The sequence below is a fragment of the Cololabis saira genome, chromosome 3, assembly GCF_033807715.1.
Source record: "Cololabis saira isolate AMF1-May2022 chromosome 3, fColSai1.1, whole genome shotgun sequence".
Taxonomy (NCBI): Eukaryota; Metazoa; Chordata; class Actinopteri; order Beloniformes; family Belonidae; genus Cololabis; species Cololabis saira.
In genome coordinates this window covers 42638568-42658201 of record NC_084589.1, presented here as the reverse complement: position 1 = coordinate 42658201, position 19634 = coordinate 42638568, and the positions used below count along the sequence as shown (strand labels likewise).

Here is a 19634-nt window from a genome sequence, read left to right as displayed (position 1 = left end):
CAGCTGCGTGCTAGATCTGACCTGCATGGGGACGGTTTACCATGATGGACATTACTACTTTAAATTAACAGACAAACCCAGTCCAGTTTACTCCTGAATATGTTTATACATGGTTGTATGAAAGCTGCAGTTGTCTCAGTCCAAATATAAGTTAGGACAGAGGTGGGGAATGTTTTATTTTCTTCCTTTCACTGTCACAGTTCCACACATCGGACAATCCCACCAAAACGTGGTCATTTTACTAGCATGTGTGCATGTATTTTTGTTTAGAAAACTGAATATGAAGTGTGCACCTGTTGCTTTATAGATTTATAGATATTAATCCACGGTGCAGACCCTTAATATAGTAACTTTCTGATAGCACTAGATATGCAGAATAAGAGAGTGGAAATGGGTAGCTCCTGCTAATATCCAGCAGCTGCTGAACCATCTACCAATTATTTTAGCCGGAGAAGTAAAACCGCTTTCAGACTCAAAAACTGACATTTCTAATGCAAGTGGCTCGGTCTGTTCCTGCTCCGCTCTGGTTTAGTGTGGGAGCCTCTAACTAAATGCACTGACTGCTGAGGTCGAAGTGCATCACTCAGTTGTGTCTGTTTCCATGGAGACGCAGCTGAGCCGAGGGAGGTGAGCATCAGCAGCTATTTGAATAATGAAAGTGTGAATCACTTAATGACAACAGTGTGCTAATTGCCAGTGAGCCCACAGTGACGGTATGTGCGGGTCTGTTTCTGCTTATAGGGAAGCTGACAAGAGCTGCGTCTCACCCCGTGCACTTGTTTTTATTTGTGTTCTGCTGATCTTTTGAAGAAGCATCAGTTTGCAGCCGGAGTGCTGTTCCAACTCTAAGCACATGATTCAAACCCCCGGCCGCTGGACATCTTATGGAGGATTCCTCCAGTGGAGGCAAAGTATCCCAGAATACATTTGCCTTCAACGAACACAGCCAACATAGTAGGAGAAAAGAAAAAGTTTTGTGACAGCATGCAGTTTTAAGATGTTTTCATGCATGCAAGTCTGTGGATAAGTTAATAATATAAAGTCTGTTTGAAATGCTTTTTTTGTATGTGTGTATATGTGTGTTTTGTATGATTTTATTGTCACCAAAACCATATAACAAAGCTAAAATACAAAAAACAATCCTCAGATATAGTGATAATAATCAATACATTTATTCCCCCGTATCACCTCGTCCCAGGGCTTTGAGATTGAGACTGTGTCCCAATACAAGTACCTGGGAATTCTGATCGATGACTCTCTCTGTTTTAAGCCACAAATTCATCAACTTGTTAGAAAACTTAAGTTGAAACTGGGGGTTTTCTTCAGAAATAGGGCATGTTGGTTGCAGCCACTTTTATGTCTGCTGGATTACGGTGACATTCTGTATATGCATGCATCTTCTCAATGCCTCCACTCGCTTGACACTGTTTATCATGGTGCATTGATATTTATTACGAATCTGAGAGCTCTCACTCACCGTTGTACATTAATGCCCGGGTGGGTTGGTCGGCCTTGTCCACTTGCAGGCTCAACCACTGGTACATTTTCATCTATAAGGCTATTCTTGGTCTGATTCCAATATATTTACAGTCATACATTGACCGTAAAGAATCAGTAGGCTACCATGTACGCTCTCAGGAGCGTCTGCTACTATCTGTCCCTAGAGTGCATACCGAGCTGGGAAAGAAGGCCTTCAGGTCTGCTGCGCCTTCCTCCTGGAACCAGCTGCAAAACACCTTGAATCTCAGAGAGCTGGTCTCACTTAATGCTTTTAAATCGCTCCTGACAGATCTTGAAATGTCCAATTCTGCCTGCAAATGCTATGAGTAATGTCAATAGTGCTTTGTTTTGTTATGTGTCGTGTCATATGTCATGTTACTGTGTTGCTGCCTGTCTTGGCCAGGACCCTCTTGTAAAAGAGATTTTTAATCTCAATAAGTTTCGTTTCCTGGTGAAATAAAGGTTAAATAAAATAAATAAATACATTTGCCAGAGAAGCCAGTAGTCCATTTTGAGTTGTATTACAGTAATGTTCACAGGTTTTATTGAATGTTCTTAGACTGTAGATGTGTTTGTGTAACGCTGAGCTGTGACGCTGTAATGCGTGATGCCACTCACCCACCAGACCGCTGGTACACCGCTGTTGCAACAGCAGAAAGACAAAAGCATCCTCCTGTACTTTCTGCTGAGTCATACTGGCCAAGTATGAACTTGCAAGTACACAAACCCAAACATGCCAAACTTGATACTGACAAGCATCAACAAATGTTCATTTAGTCTAACTTTGTAGCTTGGAGACAAAGAGAAAGAGAAAGAAAGAGAAAACTCAAATATCCTATCTACAAAAAATTAGAATATTCTGGGAATCTTAATCTTAAACTGTAAACCATAGTCAGCAATATTAAAATAATATAAGGCTTGCGATATTTCAGTTGATTTGTAATTAATCCAGAATGTATGACATTTTTGTTTTTTTTATTGCATTAGAGAAAATAAAGAACTTTATCACAATATTCTAATTTTCTGAGACAGTCCTGTATATTATAGATTATTTGTTCTTCAGGTGAGGCTCCAGTTTTGTTTCAAGGTTCTTTATTTATAATTGATGTTATTTTTGTCAGTCATTGGTTTCCTTTAATATTCTAAAACGACTTATTGACATATTAGATGCAGAAAAGAAGACAGTGGCAAAGCTTCGTTAATAGAAGTCAACCAGTTATAGATGTTCTATGATGAAGCAAGTAAATTATATTGAAAAATATCCCCAAGTCAGGAGCAAACTTTGATCAAACTACCTATTCTAGACTGCAGTTGAATTGGTTTGATATTGGATATTGGATATTCAAATTCAACACCCATAAAACTTGTGTTACCGGTACATACCACTGATTTTGGTCAAACCACTTGTGATGTGTTCATGGTCATCTGACTATATATCACAAAACAGTAATTATTAAAAAATCATATATATGGGCTGATTTAATGTGGTTTAATGAATTCAACACCCATAAAACTTGTGATACATAACACCGATTGTTTTCAAACCACTTGTGATGTGTTCATGGTCATCCTAAACCTCATTAAATCAGCCCATAATATGATTTTATAATAAATACTCTCTTGTGATATATAGTCTAGATGACCATGAACACATCACGTGGTTTGACCAAAATCAGTGGTATGTATCACAAGTTTTATGGGTGTTGAATTCATAATATCCAATATCCAATATCAAACCAATTCAACCGCGGTGATCAAACTACCTATTCTAGATATTTTGACAAGAATTCTTGTCTCTGTATGTTTGATAAAAGCAGGTACTCCACTCTGTGTTTTCATCAGTAGTTTGCCTCTAAGTCAGCAGCTCAGGTGCTGGTGTTAATAACAAAACTCGTGCACGCGTCGGTTTCTGTTTTGTTTGAAAAGAGGAAGAGCAGTCATATCAGGAAACATGTGACTTCATCTTCTTCATAAATACAAGCAGGAAAACAAGAGAGAGGAAGTATTTCTGCAGCAGCGATGGGCCCGAGTCACGAAGGCAAGTCCGACACTTTCCCTCAACTTTCCTCTTTATTGGCTCGTTCCAGTTCGTGTCAGGTCGTTTTAAAACAGGGAATCCGTCGAGTGAAATGTTTAAAGTGCGTCTGCTTTTACTTTCGTTTTTTGTTCTCTTTGTTTTGTGTTTTTCAACAGCTGCTATTGTTGTCAGACTGCAGGTGTTCTAACTCCGGCGTTATATCACCTTTAACACGGATGTTTCATGTCAATAATGACGTTATAACGATGGAAATAAACAAATAGGTTTATTGCGCATGCTCGTGGGATTGTAGTCTATTCAAGTGATTTGTTTAGAAGATAATTGTGTCTTTTTAACTATAACAAGGATGCATTTCTGGTGAAAATCCGTTGAGGACAGATTAAAAATACATATTTTGGGCCTTTTCTTTTCTTGTTTTCATGACTTCTTAATGCCAGTGACTCTTTTGTTTCAGTATTAGGAAATCTGGATGTTATTGCATGTGGGGTGGAAGCTCAAAAAGACTAAGAAAAAGCACAAGGACACAATGAAGTGCAGGACTAAAACCAAATCAGGTGGTGGGATTTCAGATCTGGGGTATTATGACGTGACAGGCCCAGATCAGAGGAATCATCAGCTCCTTCACTATTAAACTTAAACCCACTTCACTTCGCTGAGGTCCTGGTAACAGTTTGAAAAGAGGAACCAGCCCTGGAAACCGGTTCTAGAGACTTCCCTGACTTACACGAGCAGAGCTGTAGTGCAGTTTTACTGTGGCCACAAACTATTCATCATTGTCTCAGTAAATTTTCGGTACCTTGTTTGAGGGTATAATGTGTCACCTTGATAACTTTAAGACTCTTAGAAAGACACAGCCAGGTATTAGAGATGTATTTACACTTTTAATACATTTTCTAGTGAATCAAGTAAGAAATTGTGAGCTCAGTGATTTAGTCATCACATTATATTTCCCTTTACCTCTCTGAAGTTGTTCAGTTCATCATCCTCCAGGTGAACAGAGATACTTCTGGCGAAATCGCTTTGTTTCCTTAAGATTAAGATCTTGTCACAAGACCAGACTGTTGCTTCATTTGTGAAATCATTCAAACTTATAACGGCAAAAATTTTGTTGAAGTGATCCTTAGACTCTTGTTTTTGTGGAAAAATTAGGATCTTTACCACTTTGAAACCACATATGTTAAATGGGATGTGTGATACTGTATATATATATACAGGACTGTCTCAGAAAATTAGAATATTGTGATAAAGTTCTTTATGTTCTGTAATGCAATTAAAAAAAACACAAATGTCATACATTCTGGATTCATTACAAATCAACTGAAATATTGCAAGCCTTTTATTATTTTGATATTGCTGATTATGGCTTACAGTTTAAGATTAAGATTCCCAGAATATTCAAATTTTTTGAGATAGGATATTTGAGTTTTCTTAAGCTGTAAACTATCAGCAATATTAAAATAATAAAAGGCTTGCAATATTTGAGTTGATTTGTAATGAATCCAGAATGTATGACCTTTTTGCATTACAGAAAATAAAGAATTTTATCACAATATTCTAATTTTCTGAGACAGTCCTGTATATATGTATAAAAAATGTAAGAGATGCATGTTGAGGCAAATCAATAATGAAATCAGTGATAATTACTATATAATGAATGTTAGCAACACTCTCATTTGTTAAGCTGATCCAATCCAATTTTGTTATCATGGGCGGATACAGACGTAATTCACTGATCAGATATCAGAATGACGACACTGATCAAATACATTTACATCCAAACCTTTAAGTTTTTATTGTTTTTACTGAATTAACCCTACTTGATTGATTCTGTTCAGCAGAAACATTATTATTTACTTATACTTAGTTGAAGGAATGGATATGGTAGATATTTATTTTCTTCAACTTCTTTTGGCACTTTAACTGAAAATATTCCATTTAAAACACCAACAACATCACCCTCTCTTTGATACTGGAATCAGCGTGGGTTACCAGGAAGTTTATAAAAGCGATCAGTCACTCTTCAGTCGGTTTGTTGTCGTTCTTGTTGAAGAAGTGATGATTCAGAAACAGCTCAGGTTGCACTTTTCTGCTCAGCTGGTTCATCTTGGTCTGATTTGTGTTTATGGTGATCAACTTTCCAACAGCATTTTAGTAATTTAGTCTGCACAACAATGTTATGACACAAAAGCACCAAAACATTTCATTGGTGTTACAGTTCAATTCAACTCATTTGAGCCAAAATCACTTTAATTCTGTTTTATATGTTCAGCACTAATTCATAACAAAGGCCTACATAGATGCAGTCAACTTAATCCAGTTGTAATCCAATTAAACTCAAATGAATATAAAGTAACTAAATAAATCAGGGGTCGGCAACCCAAAATGTTGAAAGAGCCATATTGGACCAAAAACACAAAAAACAAATATGTCTGGAGCCGCAAAAAATTAAAAGTCTTGTATAAGCCTTAGAATGCCCTGCTGGTAGAGACGCACAATTTAAATGACATATTTTGGTCAACTAACATGACTAAGCATAAATTACATAGAAACACCAGCAAAAATATTAAAAAAAAATGAAATAAATAAGTATTAAATCCAGATTTAAAGTAATTAAACCTTCATATTGTTTAGTTTTTACCTATTTTAAGGATTAAAATTTTTTGTTTTTTGAATCGTCTTTTCTCCTCAGTTATTTTTCCCTTTGACCGGTTTGTTTCCTGCAGCCTCCTGCCTGGCGCCGCCCTGCTGGTAGAAACAAGTGTTGCAGGCTCCGACGCAAATCTTCATTAACAGAAATTTTGAAATTTAATATTTATTCTACATATTTTTACAGCATTGGAAAACGTTGAAAAGGTTTGTGTCATGTTTGTCCTCCTATACAAACCACATTAAAACCAAAAATATATTTCCCTCCCCCATTTACTTCCATTTTCAAACATTTTTGAAAAAGCTCCAGGAGCCACTAGGGCAGCGCTAAAGAGCCGCATGCGGCTCTAGAGCCGCGGGTTGCCGACCCCCGAAATAAATGAACATGAGAAGAAAGTTACATGCTGGATTAAATGTTTTAATTCCATAAAGCTGATCTTTGTGGCTGTAACACTGAAGCTGAATATGACTGTTTGTTAAATGTAGTTGATTATTTGATACTCGCCCACTCATAAAAACCAGCTCAGACAGCATCGCTTGGCAGTTAAACACAGAACAATACAAGTTTATTGCCCTGACTTGGTTTGGTGCTTCTTTTATAACTATATTTTTGGATTATCTCATGTATCTTCTTGCAAGTGACAGGTGGATTCTTTGTGTGAGGTTTATGGGAACCGAAACCTCCGAGTGTGTCTCTTGATTTCTGGCACGCGGGTGGTTTCTCGGTGCGTGAGCTGCATCCATCTCATCAAAGGGCAGACGACATCCTGTGTTTGCCGTGTGTTTGCAGGCCTGATGTTGGCGAGCCTGCTGCTCGTCTCCCTGTGTCTGGGAGCAGCAGCCACGTTTGACGGCCGGCTGGACGACCACTGGCAGCTGTGGAAGAAGGAGCACGGAAAGATGTACCAAAGTGAGGTGTGTGATTCAAGAGGGGTGGTGGTAAACAGTACTGGAGTTGAGGGGGATGAGGGGGGATGAGGGGGGATGGCACCCCCCCCTGAAATAAAAACGGTCCAAATCATCCCCCCTGTAAAACTGCCATCCCTCCTTTCCATCCCTTATGTCATTTCATCAATGAATGTGGTTTTACTGCTATTTCAACATTTAGAGTCATCACCAGAAAAATAACTTATTTGACAATTTTCACCTGTTTCAAGTACATTTTCACTTGAAATAAGTAGGAAACTCTGCCAGTGGGACAAGATTTATCTTCTTATTACAAGCTAAAATGTTGTTCCGCTGGCAGATCTTTCTACTTATTTCAAGTGAAAATTTACTTGAAACAGGTGAAAATTGTTGTTTTTTCCAGTGATGAGTCTTGTTTTAAGTGTAATGAGATTTTTTTTACTAAAATGAGACATTTTAACTAGAAATAAGACAAATATTCTTGTTAAGATTTTGAGTTTTTGCAGTGATCCATTTTACTTATCCTGTGAAGGACAGAGTCATATTGATAAGTTCAGAAAAATAACACCAGAAAAATAACTTATTTGACAATTTTCACCTGTTTCAAGTACATTTTCACTTGAAATAAGTAGGAAACTCTGCCAGTGGGACAAGATTTATCTTCTCATTACAAGCAAAAAAAATCTCCACTGCCAGATTTTTCTACTTATTTCAAGTGATGTCTTGTTTTAAGTTTAATGAGATTTTTTTACTAAAATAAGACATTTTAACTAGAAATAGGACAAATATTCTTGTTAAGATTTTGAGTTTTTGCAGTGATCCATTTTACTTATCCTGTGAAGGACAGAGTCATATTGATAAGTTCAGAAAACTGTTTTATTGTTGTGTTTTGATGTATTTGATGTAAGCCCAGTGGATATTTAAAGCTTACAGAAGGCTGCATTTAACTGCTGCTATGTCATTCCTGCAGTATTTCTGCAGGTGTTTTGGTCACTGCTATTATTTGTAATATATTATATTATTTGTAATCAGCACAAATTATCTGTCCCCATATGATAAAATCCACCATCCCCCCTGATTTTGTTTTACAACTCGAGTACTGGTGGTAAACACTGACCTACACTGATTTTGAATTTATGTCCTCTTTCTGTATGACTGCATTTAGGAGGAAGATATACGCCGCAGGGAATTGTGGGAGAATAACCTGATGCTCATCACAAAGCACAACCTGGAGCACTCGATGGGGATTCATACGTATGATCTGAACATGAACTTCATGGGAGATCTGGTGAGACACTCACTTCTCATGGCTTTTATGAATTCATGATTGCCATTTTTATGAATGCTGCCCACAGAGACTAAAAAGTCAGGGGCCGGATTCACCAATATGTTCTTAAGAACGATCTTAAGAAATGTCTTAAGATCTAAAGTTAAGAAGTTCATAAGAAAGTTCTTAAGTGCAATTCCTTAATATTTTCTTAAGAACCGTCTTAAGAACTGTCATTTCTTACAAATTTCTTATTTTTCCAACTTAAGAACTTCTTAAAATATGGCTGTATCCGAAATCGCATACTAAGTACTACATTCTACATACTGCATCAGTATGTACTGTACAGTATATTGCCTACTAAATGAACGATTCAGTACGCCGCTCCAGCAGACCGTTCACACAGCAGTAGCAGCCAAGTATCCTAGAATTATATTATATTTATATTATTATTATTATTATTCATTTCATTATATTCAGTCATGCACCTGAAGCGAGACTTCACTACACCGATGCATCGCTACACAATATTGCGGGTCTTTGTTTGTGCATGTGCAAATGTGTTGAAAAAGGTGATATTAGAGTCTTACCTTTTCACAGAAGACATTTTAAGACAGGTCAAGGTTGTCTTAAAGTTAAGAAAAAAGTCAAGAACAAATTTAAGAACTTTTATTTCAAGAATACATTTTATTCTTAATTTTTTTCTTAAGAAGAAACTTAAGAAGAAAGTTGAGAAAATACTTAAGAACTTTTTTGGAGAATGTGACTTCTTCTCTTTTTTCTTCTTAAGACTGAACTTAAGAAAAAAATTACACTTAAGAACATTTTTTTTTTTTTTTGCTTGGCAGGGAAGCCAAGTGCTCCAAAAGTTCTGTGTTAGCTGTTGGCTAAAAACAATCTGGACTGGAAGTAAGATGGTTTTGAGGAAAGGAAGCATGAAATTGAGATGGCCAAATTTAAAATGGTTAAAGGAAATGTATTTTATAAAAAGAAAAGGCACTAAAAAGCTGTTTCACAGCACAACCGTGCCACTTGTTTCAGGCGGCCTCTGCCTGACAGGGTGGCAGTGATGGAGTACAGAAACACGCTTCAGAGAGAGGCTTTGCACACAATCTCTGTGGTATTTTTGACAAAGCCTTTCATAAGAATTTCAGCCTCAGGAAATTGTGTCAACTTTTGAAACAAAGGACACAACACGCATCCTTTAGACCGCAGTCCCAGTCACACACACCCACGTAAACAGCAACTGTCTTCAGTGATCAACCTCATGGAAAGCTTTAAGTTATTAAACGTAATTTATATAACACTTTACATAACCGACATTAGTCTGGGAGGAATGTTTAGGTTTCTGGTGGAATCCAAGTCTTGATGGCAGATATTTAGACATCCTGCTTTTATGCATCATCATCTGGATCCAGATAATTACTAAAGCTTTAAAAAATGTCACCACTTTGCATTTATTTGTTTTTATGTGTATTATTTAGATAAATATTATGTCTACTGCTCTTGTTTCACAAAAATGCTCATCAACCATAGCTCATACAAATCTTACTCTGGCACTAAAATCTTTGTTAAATTACCACAGATCACATGAAATAACAGAGAATAGAAATAGAGAAAAGACAGAAATAAAGAGTCAAACAGCAAATTTGGATGACAAATCTATCATTCTAAGTCCTTTACTCATTAGGTTTTCCCAGTAATTTCAAAATATTTCTGTTGAAAAGAGAGAAAATCCATAGAAATGACTGTTCCTTACCTTTTTTCAGAGTTTTATTGAGAAACATTTGTTGCTTAGTGCTGGACTTTTTCTTTGACACTTTTGTTGTTCCTTTTTTGGACCTTTTCTGAGAAATAGCAGTTTCGCAGCTCTGGCCTTCAAGTAATGGGCTAATTCCTGCTCTCAGCTTGACCACTGATCAGTCCGGCTACGAAACGCCTACTCTCGGTCCAACTTAATGAACCGCCAAAGCATTTGAATTCTGGAATATTGATGAAGAGGTGTCTGGTCCTAAACCTGCGTCTCCTCTGTCTGTGCTGGCAACTATCTCGTGATTTTCAGACTATAGTTTTTACACTGAGTGCAGAAGATGGAAAGGTAATAATGTATCTGATGTAAAAGAAAAAAACAAGCATGCAATCAAATCTTTATCAGTTCATTTCAGTTTTTCTTCCTTGTTAGTTTTTATGTACAAGAGTTTTTCATCATTGCATAGTTGCTAATTCAGCTGACATGAATCCTGTCTATCGTTGAGTTTATGGCCGTCTGTTAAATAAGACTGGAATGAATTTTTCCCCTTCTGTTTGGTAGTTTACACAAAAATATAAAAATAAATAGAGGCTAAAATGCTCTCAAGAACTCTTAAAACTGCAGAATTTGTAACAGTTTGCTTTTTTTTCTCATTAAATAAAGCTTTTTACATTTTACATGAGCGTTTATTACATTATTAATGTAAGAAAATAAGAAAGGGGAGCTTTAGGCTTTCAGAATGATAAATCAAAAGATAAGAACTTTTCTAAATAAATATTTAAAATGTTACATAATATGTGCATTTATTACATAATGCATTGACAGTGATAAATATCACTTTCAAAACAAGAGCGTTGAAAAATGGCAACATCAAAACAAGATAGAAAACAAGATACACCTGCATGAAAGTAGTCCATATGATGTCCACTGAAACTCAGCCAGTAGGGGTCAATTTAATTTTTCCTTTCCCTTTAAACCTCCAATCCACTTGCTGACCCTTTAATCATCAATGTTATATTCTTCCTCACAGACGTCGGAGGAAATCATGCAGCATTTTGCCACGCTCCGTCCTCCCACCGACATCCAGAGGGCGCCATCTCCCTTCGCAGGGGAGTCCGGCGCCGACATCCCAGACACCTTGGACTTGAGAGAGAAGGGATATGTCACACAAGTCAAGATGCAGGTAATTAAATAAAAAAGGGAAAAGCTGTACCTGTGTTTTTACAGCAGCTTGTTTTAACTCGACACGCCCACCAATAATAAAGAATCAGCTCCATCGGTAAATGTTGAAACATTTCCTGTTTCATAGCGACACTCATTGTTCCTCGTCACATTCCCTGTGTTATGTGCAAAGAAAAGCTCCCTGGCTTTTATTTCTAAGACTTAAATGTTGAGACAAAAACATGGAAAATCACACCATGTCATAATATAGTTGAATAAACTCAACCAAAAAAGCGAAATCATTGTGTGAAGAAACTACGTACACGTCTTGCAACACCACGACTCTTTCCTTTTTCAGTTGTTTTGTTATATCTTTGCTGGTATCCTGCTGCATGGCCCGGCTTTGGTCAAACCCGAGCCGCCACACATCCGGACTCGTGTTTAACTTAATTAATTACTGCAAAGTGTGGCGGTTCTGCAGCTGCATCAACATCCCACATCATTGTGCTGATCTGTGTCACTTACTGCATTTAGACCTAAAACCTCCAGAAAGATCTTGTGAGCGTCTGTATTTTGCCTTATATTTGTGTTTTTTTTGTGTTTTTTTTTTTTTGCATTGATTCATAGAATCTTAGTCCACGAGCAGTAACTCCCTTTAGACAGGATGTCGTGCCCACATCCCACATCCGCCGCTTTAGCAACGTTTTTATTTCACTGTCTCTCCACTTTTGTTGCAATAAAGACGTGAGGCAAACGCCTGACACGCTTCCAGACCACAAACTTACCACCGAACAGCAGTTTTATTTCAAATGTTTTCACCCAATATTCATCATACCTTCATCAACAGCTTTGTTTGTAAAAACTTCTCCTTTTCAAATGTTCAGTGCAAATCAGTTGATCTTAGATTTCTCTCTGAATTTAAAACAAATACTATTTCATTTGCATGCTCTATTACAAACTCGTGTTGCAAAGTTGAAGACTTGCAAGTATTGATTTTTGGCTTTTCCTTCTGTCTGTGCAACATGTTGAATATAATTGACAAACAAAGTATGTTCTGTGGGAGTTAGTCGAGTTTTTAACCTTTTAAGCCGTGATGATGACCCCTCGATTGTGCTTCCAACACTGAAATATGTATAAAAAGATTATAGACATTTTCCATCTTAGCACAAGACCTGGTTAAGGACTTTTATACATGATAAGTAAAGCTTTAACACATAATCGGATTAAATTAGTTTACTATAGTGCATCGTTATGTAAAGCAGATCAAAGATAAAGAACGTCTTCGTGTTTTCCAGGTCATTGCCTTCATCCAGAGTCTTGTTATCTCTATAACACAATCGCTAAAGACTATTTCATTTCATTCAAGGAAGAAACGTAGTCTTTTGGATGAGCTGGGGTTTTTCTTTTGTTTATTTAATAAATAACGTCACCCTTTCCAAACTAGGGAGCGTGCGGTTCCTGCTGGGCCTTCAGCGCTGCCGGGGCCCTGGAGGGCCAGCTGGCCAAGGTCAGAGGAAAGCTGGTGGACCTCAGTCCCCAGAACCTGGTGGATTGTTCCACCAAGTACGGAAACCACGGCTGCAACGGGGGCTTCATGCACCAGGCCTTCAAGTACGTCATCGACAACCAGGGCATCGATTCTGAAGCTGCGTACCCGTACGCAGGAAGGGTAAGAGACTTAGACCAACACCTAAAAGGGCCTTTGTGCCCTCTTAACTCAATCACAGTTCTTATATGTGTACTCCTTTGATTAAATGTTGTTTGGTAGTGGGCAATGTAGATGCAATATTACAAAAATGGACATTTAAAAGTTTACTTTTCATCACTAAGGTGAGATAAATGTGGGTTGTAACGGATCAAACACCCCAGACTTCGGATCGATCACCATTTTTGTGCCACAGATTGGATGGTTTTTCAGACCGGTGAAGCTTATAAAAGAAAAGGAGGGCCAATTAGTAACTTTATTTCCCTTTATGAGTCAGTTACCTTTTGATAAGAAAGACCTTTGTTAGATATAAGTTAGCTCAGTGGGATGATGTTTCACATGTGTCATCATTAGGAATGGGTGATATTTTACCGTTCACGATAAACCGTCAAACAAATTCCTCACGATAAGAATTCGTCCTCTCGCGGTAAAAACGATAAATTCCCCTTGATGACATTTTTGTGTAAAGCTGATTTATAGTTCTGCGTTAAATCCACGCAGAACGTACGTGGGAAGGAAGGAAGGAAGGAAGGAAGGAAGGAAGGAAGGAAGGAAGGAAGGAAGGAAGGAAGGAAGGAAGGAAGGAAGGAAGGAAGGAAGGAAGGAAGGAAGGAAGGAAGGAAGGAAGGAAGGAAGGAAGGGGAGAAGGAAGGGAGAAAATAGGAAGGGAAGAAAGAAAGAAAGAAAGAAAGAAAGAAAGAAAGAAAGAAAGAAAGAAAGAAAGAAAGAAAGAAAAATTCCCATTGATGACGTTTAGTAGCATTTAGTATTCTTTTAGAGCATTGAATGTGGTGATAGATTTATATTTACAAAGGTGGAGTTGAATTGGTATTTTTTTTAATCGTCATTTTTATCGTTATCGGGATAAATGTCAGAAATTATCGTGATACCGCCCATCCCTGGTCATCATGTTTGAATCATTTCCACGAGTGCCAATGCTGACATTCCACTACAGTTTGGTGCCCCCTCCTTAAATTAGGCATAAATCATAAATAAGGTGATTTATTCTTATCACCTATGAGCCAAATTAGGCTTAATTTGCTTTATAGGCTTCTTTGTTAAACCTACTTCGTTTGTCAGCCTGACCTGACCTGCATCCTCCCGGAAATGTAAGTGTGATGTGATGTGACCGTCGCTCACAGAGAAGCCAAACTCTTCCCAAACCGACAGCTTTAAACCGACCAGAGGCTTCTCAAGTTCCTCCTGTGTTTGTTCAGTTACTGCTCGTCGTCATCAAACACAGTCTTTTTAGACTGATGTCAGTCTGGCTTTATCTGCTATTCCAGCAGATAAAGTTGAAACTATGCAGGTTTTTTCTGAACAAGAACAGTTCAGAATCCAGAACAAATACAGAACTGCAGCTAACAAAATTCCCGTATTAGACAACGACAACGTGGGTGTATGAACAGCACCGTGAAGTTAAGTTGGACCCTTCAGGCTGTAAACACTCTTTTCACTGGTCCGCGGTCGGCTGTTAATGTCTCTTTGGAGCAACAATAAATTAATCGGAGCGGACAACGTGTTTGTCCTCCGGGCCTCCGCGTGTTTGCTGTTGTGTGTGCGCAGGAGGTTCGTTCTGTTCTGGTCTTGAGGTGTCTCAGCTTTTGTTTCATAAAACAAAAAACAACTTTTCTTGATGAGAAATCTCTTTTTCTTTAATGTGACGTTTAAATAACATTTGTTTTTTCTTTTGGTTGTTGAAGATTCCACTCATTTATCACGTCGGGGAATAATCGCCAGGTGGATCATCTGCAGATTCGGGAATTTAGGACTTTGTTGCTTTGCTTTACTCTGTTGAGGGCTGCGTTACTCTGCACAACCAGTAAAGTAGTTTTTGTTCTGAAGAAATCTTCAATCCAAAAAAACTTTATTGACAATTTGAAAAATTAAAGCCCAATTGATCGTTTATTTGAGCACCTTCCGATGGAACCTGAGCCCAAATTCCTGTTGATCCATTTCAGTCCAGCTTGGTCTTATTGTTTTTACTTTTAATTCCTGTTAGGCTCGTTCTTTATGACCCTCAGAGTTACCGGATCCTCTAACCCAGGGATCGGCAACCCGCGGCTCTTTAGTGCCGCCCTAGTGGCTCCTGGAGCTTTTTCAAAAATGTTTGCCCTTTTTTTTCCTTTTTTTCTTCTTTTTTTTCTTTTTTTTCTTCTTTTTTAATTTTTTTCTCTTTTTTCTTCCTTTTTCTTTTTTTAATCTCGACATTTTGACTTTTTTCTCGAAATTGTACTTCCACATTAATCTCAACATTTCAACTTTGTTCTCTAAATTTTTACTTTTTTCTTGATATTTCGACTTTTTTCTCAACATTTCAACTTTTTTCTCGAGATTTTACTTCAACATTAATCTCGACATTTTGACTTTTTCCTCGAAATTTTGACTTTTTTCTCAACATTTCGACTTTTTTCTCGAAATTTTGACTTTTTTCTCGACATTTCAAATTTTTTCGCGACATTTCGCCTTTCGCCATTTTCCTTCAATCTAAGGCTTATACAAGACTTTTAATTTTTTGCGGCTCCAGACATATTTGTTTTTTGTGTTTTTGGTCCAATATGGCTCTTTCAACATTTTGGGTTGCCGACCCCTGCTCTAACCCTCCGTTTTCCCCCGTCAGGACCAAGACTGCCGCTACAGAGCCGTGTACAGAGCAGCCAACTGCTCTTCCTACCGTTTTCTGCCTCAAGGGGACGAGGGGGCTCTGAAGGCGGCGCTCGCGACCGTCGGACCCATTTCAGTGGCAATTGACGCCAGACGGCCCAGATTTGCTTTCTACAGGAGTGGTAAGTTACTCATCATCAGCTGCAGAAGCCATCTTTAGATTTACATTCAACTGTACAAAAATAACCACAGCAAAAAACAAAGATTTTTGAAGAAGAGTGATGATGATTCCTTTTTGAATGTATATATTTGAAGATCTTCTGCAAAAACTCAAAATCTTTACAAGACTATTTGTCTTATTTCTAGTTAAAATGTCTCATTTTTAGTCAAAAAAATCTCATTACACTTAAAACAAGACTCATCACTGGAAAAAACAACAATTTTCACCTGTTTCAAGTAGATTTTCACTTAAAATAAGTAGAAAAATCTGCCAGTGGAACAAGATATTTTTTGCTTGTAAGATTTTGCCTGGCAGATTTTCTACTTATTTCAAGTGAAAATTTACTTGAAACAGGTGAAAATTGTCAAATAACAAGTTATTTTTCTGGTAATAACTCTTGTTTTAAGTGTAATGAGATTTTTTGACTAAAAATGAGACATTTTAACTATAAGACAAATATTCCTGGTAAGATTTTGAGTTTTTGCAGTGTGCAGACAATTATAATAACTTTGAGCATGAAGGTTCTCCATGTGTGTTGCAGCAAATCTGTAAAAACCTCTGTATGAAGCAATTTATATGTCTGTTACTGTTTGTAACTATTTAAATCTGAGTTCAGTGAGCAAAAAAAAAGAACAAAAACAAATTCCCTGTCTGGCATGTTCAGGTAATGAGTAAAAATTAGACATTTTAACTAGAAATAAGATAAATATTCCTGGTAAGATTTAGAGTTTTTGCAGTGCATTATTAAAGTGCAGATGAGCAAGTGTTTCATCCAACTGGAAAATACGAATATGATGAAGTTGTGATTGTTATTATTCATGTAATGATGTTATTTTAGGCGTTTACGATGACTCCAGCTGTACCCAGAAGGTGAATCACGGAGTTTTAGCTGTGGGCTACGGCACACTGAACGGACAAGACTATTGGCTGGTGAAGAACAGGTAAGACGCTGCACATTTTAACCTCAAAAGGCCAGAACGTACTGTACGTCCCGTGAACTGGGCTCTATCTTCTGTGGAGAAGTGAAACTTGAAAGTCAGAGCTGTGTTCAGGTTATAAACAAGCAGAATACAGTTATGTTCTGCTGAAACTGCAGCTTTTGCTGACACGTAACTATTGGTTAACTTCTTGCATAAAATTGCATAAAAGAGAGGAAGTTTCAGTTGCCGTCTGTGGGAATGTGTTGGAAGAAGTGTTGGTTTTTTATGAATTTTGTTTTCCTATTCTTGTTAAGTTTGTATTTAAGTTAATTAGATGAACAACCTATTCATCCATTGCACAATGATTGTCTTAAGCAGACAAAGGCAGTTCAGGTCCAGAAATATTTGGACATTTATACAATGATTTGTTTTATTGTGGCTGTATGGAAAAAATATTAAAAAAAACCAGACATTTTACCTGCTTTATTGGGTTAAAAACATGAAACAAACAGCCCACAACCCGAGTCAGTTGTTCATGCATAATTAAACGCCTTTATCAATGTGGATATACTCAAATAAAAGCTGGGTGAGTACTTTAAATACTTTAAATGCTGGTAATGTACCTGGCCAACATAAAAGAAACGTGTCACGGTAATGACTTTATCATCTTTATCATCAACAAACTCATTTATACCGGCGGATTTAAATATCCATGTTGATGTTGAGAGTTAGTGGCAGCGTAGCATCTTATTCCCTACTGGGATCAATACGTTTCTGATAAATGATGACAAAATAATCCACTGACACAGTTCCTCTCCTGGCTATCTCGACTTCAGACACTGAACCAGAACAAGTGGGGTTTCTCCAAAACCCTGTTTTGTCAGATAATCTTTTTGCATTACCAGCAGTACTCAAGTTGAGGGGGGATGAGGGGGGATGGCATCCCCCCCTGACATAAAAACAGTCCAAATCATCCCCCCTGTAAAACTGCCCTCCCCCTTTCCATCCCTTATGTCATTTCATCAATGAATGTGGTTTTACTGCTATTTCAAAATAACTTATTTGACAATTTTCACCTGTTTCAAGTAAATTTTCACTTGAAATAAGTAGGAAAATCTGCCAGTGGAACAAGATTTATCTTCTAGGCACATAAACTTCTACAAGCAAGAAAATCTTGTTCCACATGCAGATTTTTCTACTTATTTCAAGTGAAAATCTACTTGAAACAGGTGAAAATTGTTGTGTTTTCCAGTGATGAGTCTTGTTTTAAGTATAATGAGATTTTTTTACTAAAATGAGACATTTTAACTAGAAATAAGACAAATATTCTTGTTAAGATTTTGAGTTTTTGCAGTGATCCATGTTACTTATCCTGTGAAGGACAGAGTCATATTGATAAGTTCAGAAAACTGTTTTTTATTGTTGTGTTTTGATGTATTTGATGTAAGCCCAGTGGATATTTAAAGCTTACAGAAGGCTGCATTTAACTGCTGCTATGTCATTCCTGCAGTATTTCTGCAGCTGTTTTGGTCACTGCTATTATTTGTAATATATTATATTATTTGTAATCAGCACAAATTATCTGTCCCTATATGATAAAATCCACCATCCCCCCTGATTCTTTTTTTACAACTCGAGTACTGATTATCAGAAATGTTGAGAAACAAAATAATCAGACAATCGTCACATGTCACCTTTCACACGTCTCAAACATATAACCGGAACATTACTGATGATTTTGTGGCCCAGAAATCTTCACTAAGTCTTGATTTGATTTTTCTCTCCTCTCCTTCCAGCTGGGGATCCAGATTTGGGGATCAAGGTTACATCCGGATGGCACGCAACAAGAACGACCAGTGTGGCATCGCTCTGTACGGCTGCTACCCCATCATGTAACGCCAGAGCAGCCCAGGAGAATCTCATCATGAATTATTCATTCTTAATCTCCATTTTTACTACAAGTTTCCACATACTAACGCTCAGAACCAGCATATTTGGTGCTTCTCTCTTAAACCTTAGGAACATTTAAGTTTTTTTTCCTTGTCTGTGTGTAATTATGTGTATTTGTTATAAAGAGACGGGCGTGATCCTTGCAGAGACTCGGTCTCAGTCAATTTACCAATCGGGTCAGCCCTCAGCGGTTATCTGTGCCGCGTTGCGGCTCCGGGGAAGACAAAGCCTCGCGTTTGTGTGTTAAACCTGCCATAAAAACCGCCTGAAAGGATTCCATTGACTCTTAAGGAAATTGACTTGTTGGTCAATTTAGCTTTTACATGTAACAACAGAAGGAAGGATAAAATCAATAGCTGTCTGACTAGTAGGCATCCTGAGAGCATGCTGATGTGTTAGGATACTGTACATTAGCTGCATATAGCCAAATAATGCCAACTTCTACTTTTTTTTAAGTTTTTACTGCTCCTTTCATTAAGTCATCAAAATAATAGATTAATCCTGCTGATTTGTTGTTTTTAGGGCAGTACAGTTAGCCAGCAAGAGTAAAAAATAATCCATCCTGCCAAGCAAAGTGTAAAAACAACTTTATTAAACGTAATTTAACTGGAAGTTAAGTTCTGGAGTATTTCTTGAATTGTAAATAAAGGGAATTGTGAAATATGGCTAAATTGTTGCTTTATATTTGACATTCTCATCCAAGACTGAGGGAAAGTGGTAAAATGATTGAACTGCTGGGATCACTTAAATAATTATCCGTGAGAACCTTCATCGTTTTAACAAGGACTGTTTAAACCCGCAAAAACGTCTGAAATGTACATGAAAGCCTGATACTTTCTAAAAGTAGCAAATGTGCGAGGCTAGACTGAAGGAAACGGCACCAAACATGCTCTTCAAAATAAAAAAGGTCTCGTTCTTGTCATCCTAATATTGGGTCGCCACCCGTCCCTTGAAATACGTAATTGTT

General features: G+C 37.4%; 1 protein-coding gene across 1 annotated transcript; it reads left to right on the top strand.

Annotated features, from left to right (window-relative positions):
- The first annotated feature begins 3425 nt into the window (after positions 1-3425).
- LOC133440236 (cathepsin S-like) lies at positions 3426-19332 on the top strand. The gene is made up of 8 exons (XM_061717560.1): positions 3426-3538; positions 6975-7099; positions 8256-8378; positions 11138-11290; positions 12713-12937; positions 15594-15759; positions 16636-16738; positions 18514-19332. Exons 1-8 carry the CDS (start codon positions 3520-3522, stop codon positions 18611-18613), a joined length of 1014 nt encoding a protein of 337 aa, XP_061573544.1. The 5' UTR covers positions 3426-3519; the 3' UTR covers positions 18614-19332.
- The last annotated feature ends 302 nt before the right edge of the window (positions 19333-19634 follow it).